This window comes from Solea senegalensis, linkage group LG15 (genome assembly GCF_019176455.1).
Source record: "Solea senegalensis isolate Sse05_10M linkage group LG15, IFAPA_SoseM_1, whole genome shotgun sequence".
NCBI classification, from domain to species: domain Eukaryota; kingdom Metazoa; phylum Chordata; class Actinopteri; order Pleuronectiformes; family Soleidae; genus Solea; species Solea senegalensis.
This window is the reverse complement of record NC_058035.1, coordinates 9,008,526-9,023,172: the sequence shown is the minus strand read 5'-3', so window position 1 is coordinate 9,023,172 and position 14,647 is coordinate 9,008,526. Positions and strand designations below refer to the sequence as shown.

General features: G+C 44.8%; 2 protein-coding genes across 2 annotated transcripts; one reads left to right on the top strand and one right to left on the bottom strand.

The window, feature by feature from the left end:
• The first annotated feature begins 555 nt into the window (after window positions 1-555).
• LOC122782025 (zinc finger CCCH domain-containing protein 6) lies at window positions 556-8,681 on the top strand. Its single transcript, XM_044046199.1, has 12 exons — window positions 556-1,054; window positions 2,861-3,080; window positions 3,185-3,298; window positions 3,377-3,617; window positions 3,709-3,845; window positions 4,057-4,185; window positions 4,290-4,404; window positions 4,483-4,592; window positions 4,689-4,921; window positions 4,998-5,413; window positions 5,502-5,672; window positions 5,795-8,681. Exons 1-12 carry the CDS (start codon window positions 969-971, stop codon window positions 7,309-7,311), a joined length of 3,489 nt encoding a protein of 1,162 aa, XP_043902134.1. The 5' UTR covers window positions 556-968; the 3' UTR covers window positions 7,312-8,681.
• A 30-nt stretch (window positions 8,682-8,711) lies between these two features.
• LOC122782026 lies at window positions 8,712-14,582 on the bottom strand. Its single transcript, XM_044046200.1, has 7 exons — window positions 14,317-14,582; window positions 13,653-13,836; window positions 12,839-13,180; window positions 9,615-9,794; window positions 9,368-9,540; window positions 9,157-9,274; window positions 8,712-9,024 (listed from the first exon to the last, which is right to left on the bottom strand). Exons 1-7 carry the CDS (start codon window positions 14,508-14,510, stop codon window positions 8,824-8,826), a joined length of 1,392 nt encoding a protein of 463 aa, XP_043902135.1. The 5' UTR covers window positions 14,511-14,582; the 3' UTR covers window positions 8,712-8,823.
• Between the last annotated feature and the right edge of the window lie 65 nt (window positions 14,583-14,647).

Here is a 14,647-nt window from a genome sequence, read left to right as displayed (position 1 = left end):
TCATTACTTGAGTTCAATGTGAAAAAAAATCAAAAGTGGTGTTATTATTATTTGACATAAATGGTGGTGATGATGGTTCCACATTTTAATAAAATAAAAAATAAAAATATCACTAAATAAAGTTTCAACACAATGAGACAATGAATATATGATTGGCACGTAAAGGCGAATACAGTATGTGTGTGTGTGTGTGTGTGTGTGTTGTGTAAGGTGGGCGTGTCTTACAGGGCAGTGCGTGGGCTCGTGCGTTGAAAAACAAGAACATAAATACGTCACTATAAGAAAAGCGATACTTTCAATAGACTTCGGTTGTCTCGTCTAGAAAACAACACGTGCGGGCTCGTATAACAGCGTAATAACACGAGCCTTGACTAAAAAAACAACGCGAAAAAGAACACAAGCCCGCGTCGCATACGCGCGTCATTGTTGCAGATGTTGATAATGACTGACGTCGCTTCTGACCAATCACAACCGCAGCTCTCTGCCCCAGAGCGACGCTCGACCAATGACTGACGCGCGAGTGCTGTACCGACGTTAGGTCGATCCGCACAGCGCTATATATACACACACACACAGAGGAATACATAATCGACAAATGTGCTGCAGATCTCAGAAGCCATTTTGTGATGATGTTGAGAGAAACGAACATGAAGATGCTGAAGCCAACGAGCACCGTTACACTTGTGTCTGTTCCTCCCTGCGTCTCCTCTGTTGCACCATGGCAGCTGTCAACCGACTGGACATTAGCAAAGCGGGGCTACCGAGCAGTTGCTCACTGAGTTAAAACGCCATTGACATGAAAGAGGACAGTGTCTGTTCACTTGTCTCTGTCGAGACATGTAACACCGTGAGTTTTTTCCAGTCTGAAATCTTCACAGCATCTCTCACAGGCCAACGTCTCCTTGAGTGACTTGAGTTAATTCACTCTGGTACCGGGGAGGGAAAAGGGAGGCAGATCCGCTTCTCCAATGGCTTCTGTGAGCCTTGTTTCCAGTCCCCCAGCCCCTGTTCTTGACAAAAACATGACAGACTCTGAGCTTGCAGGGGATGAAAGGTCGAGTAACGTTCTTGTGCCATTGTTAATGCGCTCATCTGTGCGTTTCAGTGCTGTGGGTCTACATGCTTGTGTGACTGTTTCTTTTTTTTCTCCCCTTCTTTTCAACATTAATTGCAGGGCACAGAGCCATTCCCACGGTGTTCTCCTCCTCCCCCACCTCCTCCTCCTCCTCCTCCTCCTTCCCACACCTCACATATCTTTGCATGCGTCTGTGGTGCAGTTGAATAACGCTGTCCAGATACTGTAGATTTCCCCATCACTGCGTCGACAACACTCATTTCCATGATCATCTTCCATGCCAAAGTAGCACACCTCATCATTATGTGTTGTGGTACCTGGGCGGATTCACGGCTACATGGTTGCCATCTGCCGGGAAACTGTGCTAGTGACCATGGTGCCAGTGCCACGCCCATCCCCGTCCTGTACGCCACCTAGTGGCTGTGAGGCTGTACTGCTGAGACACAGGGTTCACTCAGGGTTGAAATCTCAAAAGGCCATTTGTCTGTAAATCCTAACATGGCTGCCAGGCAGGAGGGCAATTTTAGTTGGCTCTGGGGGTTTTTGAAAGCGAGTCAGCTGGTGTAGACTTCATTTGAGGGAGGTTAAAGGTCAGTTGTGTAACATTTAGAGGAGGATTAGTCATCTATAGATGTGTCTGTATATGTGTAAAACCACTTAAACATTAAACATTGTTTGGGGTTTTTAGCCTTAGATCAAGGGCCTTGCTGTAAGGAAGCCGCCATCTTGCACTGGCATGTTTCCATATGGACAAACCTGCTGGAGCAGTTACTGTGCATTTTAAAGTGGTAATGAATACCCTGGTGTTCAGAGGCTGCTGATGCTTGTGGAAAAATCTGCAGTCTCACCATAAGATGTCACTTAACTGTTGCATACTGGGCCTTTAAAGCTTGTAGTTGCTCAGCGAGAAAGATTTTGGTTCTATTGCATGTTAGAACCAGTGGAACACGTTTCTATAAATGTCGTTATGTGGTTATTGTTTGCTTACATTTGTTGTCTTGAATTTGGTAACAGTAGTTGAAAATGAAATCATTTAGTTCATTCAAAAATATTGAACTTGGCATATTGGATCTAAATGAGAGTAGGAACAGTATCATGTTTTTGTTAACTGTTAAGCGTGCCTGGTTAAAGCCGGAGCTGTTCAGGTGTTAGAGGACTGATAAGTGAGTCCAAATAGTTTCCCATGTCATGGTGATTTTGTTTCACTATCTCACTTGCGCTGTTTTTTTTTTAGCGGCTGATATCACACGATATGAAAACAATACCGTCAGAAATTGTTCATAAAGCACATACACATATTTTACACCAGCAAACATGTAGAAAGAGGCCCACTGCCAATCATAAAAATAATAGATGTTAGTATTTACCTTACTGTATCCATCGTGTGCTACAGGATTTCATTTGTCATTCACAATATTTTCATGATGTCATTTTGCTGCTTAAATAAGTTTATTTAAATAGTGTGTGTTTTTTGACAATGTTCTTTGTTTCCAGGTTACATTCATATGAGGTTTTGGTGTATTTTATTCATTGTGAGGTTGAATTTAATCTTGTTTTCATAAACTAACCGCATACAGGAAATAAAGACTTAGCCTTTGATTATTAATATGATGATTATAATGCTGGAAACGCTCAGGGCATTTTGGAACATGTCTGGCACGATATTTAGTATTTTGCTCTAAGGCATTAAAGACATTACAGAAAGTTATTATTGAAACGTTATACAGGTTTATCAGCCGTTCTATCACTGTTTATAACTGTTTTCCTCACTTTTCCTCACTTTAGAGAGGACGGTGAACTAGAGGATGGAGAAATAGACGATGAAGGGATTGGAATCGATGAGGAAACTAAAGAGGCCCTGGAGGTGAGTGAAGAAAAGGACAAGGAGAAAGAAAAAGAGAAAGCCAAAGAGAAAGAAGAGAAGACTCACAGGCACTCCAGGAAAAGACACAAAAAGACCAGAGAGAAGAGGAAGTCTAAAAGGAGGAGACGTGACAGGCAGAAAGTATGACGCTATAATGCTTGTTATTACAATGTCGCAGGACTGTGAATGTGAACAACAAAGATTCATTAAAAACTCACTGTAATAATGTCGTGCCTCCTCCTCAGCACCACTCCCCGACCAGCAGCTCCAGTTCTGACAGTTACGACTCTGACTACGACCGACAAGAAAGGCCTAAAAACAGGAAGAGCCAGGGATCCAGAAGCGAGGCTGATGGCCAGGTGACTCCAGCTCCACTGGCATGCTGACACTTAATGTTTTTATAGAGTATTAATATGTGATGTCTGTCGTTGTCTTAGCATGGACGGGAGTCAAAGGGAGGCCACGGCAACGCTCAGAGGTCGCCGCCGCACAAGAGCAGTGATTTTGACAAATACAGTGACTACAGTGACGACTACGACGAAGAGGAGGACGATTATGATGATGACATGTCCGACTATCAGCAGTCAAAAGATTCAACATCCCCAGGTCAGGGAAGGGGTCGATATGTTAAAGACCAGATGAAGAGAGGAAGCATGAGGGGGATGAAACACCAACAGTGTAAGAAGACCTTTTTTTTTTCTTTTTTTTTTTTTTTTACGGTTGTTTAGTGTGTTTTGAGACTGAGCTTCTTCCACAATGTCATTTTCAGTTGGGCAGAGGGGACGAGGCAGAGGGAGTGGACCAGGTAGAGGACGCGGCATGCTCCTCAAGAACAAGAAGATGAAGGGCAAACCTTGGGGCGGACGGGGACGAGGTCGTGGAGGAGATCAGGGAATGGAGGACATGGTGAGATTAAAGATGTCCCTCAAAACTCAGCTGTTTGCATTAATAGTGTATTGAAAAATAGTATTATATTAGTTTTATAACATTAATAATTATGGTCTACAGTCCAAATAGTAGTTATGGAATATCAACAGTACTTTGATAAAGGAAAAAAAAGGAATGATACAACTAAAACCTAAAAACTAAAGGCTCTCTTGTTCATTTCATGCTCCAGGAAGGAAAAATGTCCACCGGCTTTCAGAAGAAACGACCAATTATGAGCAAGGAGTTTATCAGTCAGCACACAATTGAACACAATGGCAAATTCATCTGCAAGTACTTCCTGGAGGGTCGATGCATCAAGGTGCAGTAATGCACTAATGTTATTTTTGCACACATTTTCACAAAGCAAAGCAAAATATGTGGAGAAAATGATGAAAAATCGAACGATGGCGTCTTTTTTTCCAGGGGGAACAGTGCAAGTTTGAACACGAGCTTGTCGCGCTCGAAAAGAAAAGGGAACTTTGTAAATTTTACCTCCAAGGATACTGCAGTAAAGGAGACAACTGCATTTACATGCACAATATCCTTCACTAATGACAAGTGGTTTAATTGCACTGTGAAGTTGTGTTGCGTTCTGTTCCTTAACCTGTGACTGCACATGAATACCCGTGCAAGTTCTTTCACACAGGAGCCAAATGCTATCAAGGAGACAACTGCAAATTCTCCCATGAATCTCTGACTGACGTGACCAAGGAGTTGCTTGATAAAGTATGAAGAAAAAAAAAGTCTTTTTGATATTGAATACCTCTAAGCTTTAATGCTCAGCATTCATATTTATTTCTGCTTTCTGACTAAATTGATCAGATAATTAACACAGAGGAGGAGAATGCCCGCGAGGACGAGCTAGAGCTGGAGGATCTGAGGAAGCAGGGTATCGCCCCGCTTCCAAAGCCTCCTCCTGGTGTGGGGTTGCTGCCCACCCCTGGTCAGAGCAGTCCCACAGATGGAGCTTCTGGCCAAGCAGGGAAGAAGATCCCCTCGCTGTTTGAAATCAAGGTTCAACCGACTGTAGACTTGGCCCAAAAAATCTGTCTCAGGTAACCAAATTAATCTCTTAACTCTGAAGAGTACTTGGAACTTTTCCTCAACCTAACAGTGAACTTTGTTTTTCAGTGGATCCAACTTCTCCCAGAATCAAAGTGAAGGCACTGGTCAGTTTAGTGGCGGCTCAGAGGACACACAGAGTGGAGATATGGTGCCTTCAGGTCCTTCTGCTCCCTCACTTCCTCTATCTGGTTCACCTGGTGCTATGGGTCACCCAGCAGGACCGTCTATGCCACAGAGCCCGACAGGCCAGCACCCACCTCATGGATTTCCAATGCCGCCACCAGTCCCCCCTGGTCAACCACCACCTTTCCATGGAAACCAGTCTAATATGAACCCTCAGGGGAATATGCAGAGGCCTCCGTTTCCTGCTGTTCCAGATCTACAGATGCTTCAAAGTCTTTTCCCTTTTCCATCACTGGGTCAAAACCCTGTAGAGCCAGTTGGCAGCTTCCTTCAAAACCAGGCCATGGGTCAACCAGGAGGTCAGTGTTAGGTTGATGTGATCTACTAGTAGGTTAAATATGCTTTTAAGCAGTGCTGAAAATGTGACCTTTTTTTCCCTCATTACAGTAGACCCAGCTCTGGCCTTCGTACAGAACCAGCAGCAGCAGATGGGTGCAGAGTCACAGTTGCAGTCTTTACCTCCAGCAGTGCAGAAAGCCATCTTTATACACCTCACACAGACACAGGGGAATGAGCCACAGAGAGCCGAGGTTCAGGATGATACTAATGCATACAGAGGTAAGTGTCTGAGGTAAAGCTAAACCGAAGGCTGCAGAAGTCCTGAAATCCCCCTTAAAAGTATCTGCACGCCTTAAAATAACTTTCAGGAACATTTAATTATGATTGAATCATTTTTGCAGATGAAACTACAAACTGGTACTCCAGTGATGAGGAGGATGGGAGCTGTGTTGCCTCCATCCTTAAAACGCTGAAAAAGCAGAGTGAGATGCAGCAGCCTCAGTCCAAGCCCTCCCAGGTTGCTCCAGCAGGCCCAGTAGGAGGAGACCCTCGGACTGTAAAGGAGAGGGCACCACCCACTGACCCACGTGTGAAGATGGACCCTCGACAAAGACTGCCTGATGTGAAAAAAGATCCGGATGGGGCTGCAGATCCTCGTCTCTCCAGAGACCCCAGAAAGACGAGACCAATTGATAAAAGTCCGTATCATCAGCAGAGCCTCACTGTTCCTCAGAAAACTCATGCAGGGGAAGAGGATGATGAAGGAGAGCGGGAGCTCCGGGACAGAGCAGTTCTCATCCCTCTGGAAGCCAGTCCTGGTGTGGTGCTGCGGGACCCTCGGTGCCAGTTAAAGCAGTTTAGCCACATCCGGGTGGACATTCTGCTCCAGCGGCCTGCCTTTGCTCAGACTGTGGTGTGGGCCCCTGAGGACCTAATCCCTTCCCTGGTGCCCAAGCAGGAACACTCCATCAACCTCCCTCTGCCACCTCTTATAGCCGATGCTCAAATGAACCGTACAAACCTGCCTGACCATCCCCCAGTTTCCAGTCCTCCGCCCACTGACCCCAGATTGATAGCTGCACGTTTGAAGAATCGTTTGCCCTCAGTATCTCTAGAGGCTCGGTCCTCCACAGAGAGGCCTGTTGACCCACGCCAGCAAAAAACTCTGGATCCCAGACTCAAGCGTACTGGAAGTTTGGACTCCAAGCTGTTGGTTCAGAAGGAACCCTCTTCTGGAGGAGTAGCTGTGGATCCTCGACTACAGAAGGCAAGCTCCAGCTCCTCTCCTCATGCTGCTAGAGCCAAGCCAGAGCCTGAGAGGTTGCCGCCTTATGCCCCTCGTTTGGCATCTACAGGTGGAGGTTTAGAGAGTCCGACAACAATCCTTGGGGGAATCAGTCTATATGATCCTCGTACCCAAGCGGAGCAGAAGGAACAAGTAGAGTCTCCCAATAAGGTGGGGATTCTGAAACATCCCGCTAAGAGAGAGAGTGCTGTGCCACAATCACTCTCACCAACCAAACGAAGTGACTCTTTTGAGGAGGTCAGGAACACAGACTTATCAGAGCAGTCTCTGCCCTCCAGCTCTCCCACAGTTCCTCCTGTCTCACCTGTCAAACCCCCTGCAGTTCATAATCTACCCATTCAGGCTCTGGCGGGGCTGATGCGACCCCAGTACACTGACCCCAGACAGGCCAAACTTTCAGGACAGGGCTCTACAGGAACACAGGAGGAGGCCGAGCTAAAGAAGGACCAGGAGCAGAAGGAGCAACAGGAGGAAAAGGGGGGGGAACGGGAGGAGGAGGCGGCTCCAAAGGAGGAGCAGAAACAAGGGGATCCAGAGGATGAAGCAGATGACAGGACGCTCAAAGACGTTTTCAAGACTTTTGATCCCACTGCTTCCCCTTTCTGTCAGTAAACACTAAAAAAAACCTGTATATTGATAAAACAATTTGGTTCATCTTATTTAGCTTTACATGAATCTATTTATTTCTACATATATATATATATAAATCATCCTGGATAAAATGTGCACGGCACATTTTTTTCATTGTGGACACGATGACGGACTTGTGTACAGAAACCGTGTTTTAACATGATCATATTAATGCCGAGCGCTATGGAGGTGTTTATGTTAAGGTCTTTTTATCGTTATGGAACTTTCTTGTATGTATTTGAAAAAAGGAATTAAGAAAACATGACATGTTGTCCATGGTTCACACCAGGCATTACAGCTCCAGTTCATTCTTTCTCTCTCTACTTGCAGAGAGTCATCGATCAAAGGATTCCCTTGTTATTAGCTGTTTTTGTAATTTCATATTTATTTCAACACACTTTTATATTATGATGTCGTTACATTTGTGCTCACTTGTGTAAGGGATTTTTGTTTTTCTCCAGTATTTCCAGTCTTCACCACACACCCTGATATGAGCGTGGGATCAGCTCAGAAAAATCCTAACTTCCTGTAGGTTCTTGTCGCATGTAGCAGTAATCGATTGCCGCTGCCTTTTTTTTTTACAGCCGATTTCATCTACGTCCGATATGGTTAAGCTAGTTTGCTGAGTTGTTTGTGCAGTATGTTTTCAATTGACTGTTTCCTGCATAGCTGAAAGGAAATTTTAGATTTTTGTAACACTGCAACCATATAGTTTTTAATCTTTGGACATTGTTGGATAATTATCATTTTAAAATGGCCAAAAAGCTTTGAGGACGTTACTGTCGTGGCCTTTTTTTTAACCCTATCACCAATGAGTAAGAATAACAAATACATTTATATTGATTTATCATTGTCATTCCCCAAAACGCTCACTGTTTAAAGGTCCAGGGTGTAAAATTTGGGTGACATTATTACAATTATTACACTTTTGTGGTGGACAATCACCTGATCAGCTAGGTCAGCTTCATGGAAGTTGTCGTATTGGACCACCGTTGTATTTTGTGTTTATATTTTTGAACTTTATTGGACTTGAAAGGAAGAACACTATAAAACATTACCGGGCGCACACTATATCGCTTGGAAAAGTTGTTTTGCTTGACAATTGTGCGTCTGAGGTGAGATGGTTGTTTTACTGAAACTAAGCTATTTACTTTTCTATTGTTTTCATACTTCACCTTGTAAATCCCTCTTTTGTATGGAATACACTTTGCATTTGTGAGTTTGTGAGTTTTGTAATGGCTATTTCTTTAAGCACAGTGGTTGTGATAATACTGTTTTACATTTTAACATAAAATGGTTACATTTCATTGATTTTACTACAAATAGTTGAAATAAAGAGAGAAAAAAAATCACTATTTCTTTATTTTATTATGAATATTATGTCGCGTTAGTGTGCACGTTCAAGACAAATGTCGTTGACAATGGTCTAAAGGTTTTCTTGCGTCATTTTTAAAAGCTCTACCACACAAACCAGAAGCGACCGTCTAACGTGCGTCACTTGTAGCCATGCTGTACGTTCACTGGTGGGGCGAGACTGGGTGCTACAGGGTGGGACGAGGTCTTCCTCAAACCAAGCTCGTCAGTCTCTGGGTTAGAGGTCTGCTGGGCTCGGTGGAGCTCCAGATTCCTTTTCCACTGGAAACACAGAGCCGTAGCCTCTGCTCCGTCTGAGTTTGGTTCCGGCTGCTTCAAACCCTGGAATGAGAGTGCAACCGTGCAGTTTTAATGGCTCAGGCGACAATTCCCAGGAGGTCACGTAACAGACACGTTGAGCTGAATCGTAATGCTTCGACAGGTTTGTTACTGTGTCACTGGTGTGGAATTTACAGTGATGCAGGCCGTCTCAGCTGCACGGACACCACGCAGCACTGTTTGGAGGAGATTCTGTGCGTTCTTCACCAGGATCTCATCCGACGATTTGCACCCAGGTGTTACAGCGTTAACGCTAAGTAGACATTGAGATTTTTATTTTTTTATTTTATAGCCTTCGTATGCTTTTATTACTTTTTTCATAGAAAGTTTTTAGCGAATTCCTGACCTGGAGATGATGTTGAGCTGGTTGGTGATGGTGAGAAGCTGCTCAACAATCAGGGACAGCTCAACCGTACACTGTTGATCCAAGCAGTGGTTGGCAATGACTCTGATAAACTGAGTGAGTGACTGGCAGTTTGAGATGACATCTTTGGCCGCGGTGACGAATGCCTCCTTATTCTGAAAAGAGAAATGGCTGTGGATCATGTTACCTGTAAATATCAAGACACATTTTCACCAAAGACGGTCCTTACTAGTATTGGGCCTCTCTTCTTCAAGTACTGAGTCATGTGGCATATTGTGTCCGCCATCTTCCGGGTCACCTGGACGATTTTGTTGTCCTTGGGATCCCAGCTATCACTTTCTTGTTTCAGAAAAAGGGAGGTGTAGGTCAGTGAAGAAGCTTCTTTGTATTCTCCACACCTGACCACATCCTGTGGAGAAAAAAAACACAAATATTCAATTCACTGTGACACAAAGGAAGTATTTGTTGTAAAACAAAATTTTCCAACTATGAATTACCTACATATTTCTCCATATTTCCAGTCTGGTATTTGGCCACAGCGGCCACCTGTGTGTTCATCTGTGGAGCATCTACACCTTCTGTTCTGCCTTTCTGTGAGCATGTGACTGTTTTGTCTTCCTCCTCTTTGACTTGAGAGGGAAATGCAGACAACGCTTCTTTGGTGACCTCAGGTGTTCTGCCCTGTAGACCAGTCCTGATGAGCTCTTTTGCCTCTGGGTGAATCCCGTCTTGCCTCCTGATCTCCTCCACCACATGGTGAGCTTTAGCCGACCAGCACTGTATCTGCACATCCAAACTTACAGTGTCAGAAACATAACGAGTCTCAACCATGAGCCTTGCCCTGCTTATGATATCTGAAATCTGGAAGGACATGTGGTCGTTGATGGACCTCAGGCTGGAGCGCGCGTGGGGATCTTTGATGTAGTTCAAACTGTCCTCCACTCTCTTGGTCGCCGATTTGACATTTTCAAGAAGTGCTTTCACCGCTTTTTCAAATGTTTGCTCTGTGTCTTCCGTGTTGCTCTCTCTGAAGTGTTCAGCTGAAAAACGAGCAATGCCGACAAGACTTTGAAGTGCGGCGCCATAATCCTTATTCACTTTCATCAAATAACCAGAAAGTATTCTCATTTTAATCAAAAGTTGTCTCTGAAAGAATTCAGATCTCGCAAGCTGCATCACACTCGGCATTAGGCCGAGCTCCTCTGCAGCTTTAAGGTACGCTTCAGTCAGTGTTTTGAGTTCATCCTGGAATCCTGTGAGCTGTTTGGATTTGTAAGTACTTTTGCAATTCAGGCTGGTGATCCTCGCGGCCTCTTGGATCCGAAGCGAGTTCTCCGACAACACTGACAGCTGTTTCTGAGGGCTAAGCTGGTTCACCGCAGCGGATGTTCCCAAAATCTTATCGAGAGAACTTAGCAAAATCTGAATGGAGAGACCCCATAAGATACAGAGTCCCTCTGACTGATCCACCTGTCCTTTCAGAGAGGTGGTAAACTCGACCAGACACCGTGTGTTGTTCTGTGCCTTGTTGAGCTTGTTGTGTAAAATGCTGAAGGTTTCTTGACTGTCTGTTGAGGTTAAATGCGATGATGTCATCAGGAGCTGGACCGTGTCAGCCCCTAAATGTATCACTTCATTTAGATGTTGTGTGACAGTAGTTGCCACAGCTATAGATAGATTTCCTTGCAGCTCAGCATAAACAGCATGATACCAGGTTCCAGCTACTGGCAGTAAAATGTGTCTAATGTTGCTGATGAGGTCAGAAAACCGTGTACTGTGTTTATAAAGGCTCTCTGTGCTCATTGCCGAGCTCATTGCCGTCTCTTGAGCCGTCTGGACGAGCAGTGGAGTCAGCGACAAGAGCTCCGCTCTAAAACTTTCCAGTGTTTGACAATCGACTGCGTCAACAACGGCCGGGGCTTCCTTAGTCGCTTGAACATAATAGTTTGACAACTCAAGAACCCCGGTGCAGGCCTGGTTGAGCACTGTCACATCTTTCTCTTTAGTCACAGTCACAACTTCATAAATGAGGGGCAGAAGGTCAAATTCAAGATGCTTGCGAATCAGTTTGGGCACACTGGAGACACCTGGGATCTTTAAATCATCAATGTCGTATATATGAGGCAGTTCTCCTCCTACAGTCTTCTCATCTGAGCGCTCCTCCTCATGTTCAGCGTGAGAATCCCTCTCCGTTACCTCCAAAACAGGCGAGTCAGAGCCTCTTATCCTACGATCCAGGCTCAGTTCACAAGTGTCCTTCTCAGGCAAACATAACTGCGGGATTCGAGGCTGACGTGCACCCTCTCGCAATGGGCTCAGGAGATGTGGATGCTGCTGGCCGTCCAGTCCCTCTCTTAACACTTTAAAATGTTGGAGGACTGTGGACACGCTGTCTGAGAAGGTCGAGTAGACCTCCACGTTGAGACAGACACCGAGGAGCATGCCTCTGACTGACTCACACACTTTGCTCTGAGATGACTGGACCTGTCTCAGCAGGACCAGGAGGCCATTCCTGTAAATAGGGTTATCACTTCTGTCCAAGTGCCGCCTCGCCGAGTGAATCGCCGTCTCCATGTGACAGAGAAGATTTGTCGCATGTCCCTCAAACGATGTGTAGCTCTGCTCTCTGTATGCTGCGTCACATCCATGCCGGTCAAGGACCATCTCCTGAATAGCAATACTGGTGAACTCCTTCACATCCACCACATCACTGATGGCATCCTGAAGCTGACTTGCCTCCTCCTCCCATTTTCGACAGACCTCGTGGAGTTTCTGAACAGTTTGCAAGGAATTATCCGCCAACTCCAGTGACAGAGGTGCGATCCGAGCTCTGAGCCTTGTCAGGCAAACCCGTGAGTTCTCCACATTCTCCAAACCCTTTGCATCAGCAGTCATAGCCGAGATGAAGTTAGCCACTTGTGTTATTCTATCGGTGGCAGAAATGAAATCCTCAACAAGCGGCTGAAGAAAGGTCAGATCCGTCTCTGTTGACGAATCTGCTGCCAGGATCTGTCTCGTCACTCGCAGCAGCTCTTGAAGTGCAGAAGATGCTGAAAGAAATGTGTCCAAGACTTGATAGAGGAGAGCTGGTATCAAATCTGTGTCAAGCATCCGTATCTGTTGCACCAACAACGCCGATGTGCTGTCAAGGCTCTGCTCATCAGGATTCCCTGTGGGCTTTAAAATCCTTTTCACGTCTGACCAGAACTGCAGGATGTGACGGCAGTGGCCGACCACCTTTTGCTGAAACTCTCTACGAGAAGAGCTTGCCACAACCATGCAGTGAAACACCAGATCTCTTACTATGCTATCAAAGCCACTACTTTGGATTGAGCAGGTGGAAGAACTAGTAAGAATCTGCAGCAAGCTGGTCCTCCTCCCCGTGTAATATCCAAAAGGCCCCATTGTTCCCTTATAACATTCGCTATTAAGCGTTATAATAATGTCACTCACCGTGCTTTGCACCTTCTCCAGAATGTACCTCTTCGCTGCCTGCGCCTGCTCGCATGCAGGGTGTTTGATGGTTGTGATCGTAGCTGTGTGCAGCATGGAGATGCACCTCTTTAGGGTCTCCAGTGAATCAAGAAGCTGTTTTCTTTGTCTGGGGTCCTGTAAGGAATTTGCTCTCTCCACTGTCAGAGTATTAAGGCGTAACAAAGCCTCAGAGAACACCTGGAAAGATCTGAGCAGAGACTTGGTGTCCAAAGAAGAGCCGATCTCTGCGAGACACTCCAAAACCCCGTCAGCCGCAGCTACAACTCTCCTGACGGTAGCGTCGTCGTCCACTAACAGAACCTAAAAGTAGAAACACGGATAAGGTCACTGTGTTACTGTTACAGTTCATACTTCTTCTTGAATCCATGAGAGTGGAATGAAACTGTGAATGATGCGTCAACCACTCTGGCTCTGACTGAACACTGTAAATCACAAACTACTGTATAGAGCAGACACTGTGAGATTATTGAAGTGTCAGTAAAAACGTAGACGTGTGTACTTTTTTTCTGATTTACAAGGAATAGCTGATGTTAACCCACTGATTATACAGATATGTTTCTTGGAAACCTCAGCGAAAGTTAAGCAGATGCAGCTGTTGAAGATGTATCTTGGAATCTGTTTGTGTTATTAATCAGCGACTGTCTGGCATCGGACAATGCAGCCATTCCTTTCTGCCTATCTTTATCTATTTCAAAGGGTATTTTATAGCATATGAGGTATTTTGTTAATACATTTCGAGATTCCTTTTCGACCAGGAGAAGAAAAATCCTACTTTGACAACTCCCAGGAAGACGTTTTGTGTAGCAGTGATGAGGTCCTCTCTGTGTTCAGACAAACTTGGCTGAATGTTGAGTTTCTGGGCTGCCAGCAGCACATGCTGTCCAGACACGGAGACCGACTCCAACAGCGATGACATCTCCATGTGCAAAACCTCGTCGCCTGTCTCACATATTTGCCTAAAGGTAAAGAAGCAGTTATTTGATAGAATGTATAACAGTTGAACACAAAAGCATGTCATAATTGATTCACCTGAAGCTTTACACGTAAAATCTTTATTCTTAATTGCAGATTAATTGCTGTAAAGTATTGTACTAATACCATTTTTTTGTATCACTAAGCTGTAATTTGCTTTAGCATAATATTACATTACGTATCACACCGTAACCATACTATTACCATGCTATACTGTAATGTAGTGTAAAGTGTTAGAGTGTGCTCTTTTATTTCAGGTCACTAATTCTCCTTGTGTGTTTAAGGCAAACAAATGTAAATGAGAAAAGGCTTAAACAATCTGTCTGTAAATTAAGCGAGAAGAACTGTGCTATAATCCCCGTGTATTCAATGACCACCACAAATATTACTGCAAAAAACCTTTGTAAACAAAAAAAAGTGTGACATGACAACAATTAACATAAAAGGCTCCTATAGTCACATACCTGGAAGCCACTGCTGCCATGTTTTCAGTAGCTCGAGCCACAGCCTGCGCCGCTTCCTCCAGGTGACTGAACTGTTCGGGCTCCTCTGAATTCTCACACAGCAGCACCAAATGGCATAAATGACACGAGAGCGGTGCGACCACCTGCTCCACCACCACAGTCCTGATGAGTCCATGGTCAAATAAAGAGGACATATTTATCAGACTGATGATCTCCTGTCAAAAGAAAGTGAGCGGCTCCCTTAGGTGAGGTGTTCCTGTTGCATTCAGAGAAGTATTTAATAATTCATTGTACTCTACAGAGAAGTTTGTGTTTCATAGCAACTGGTGTC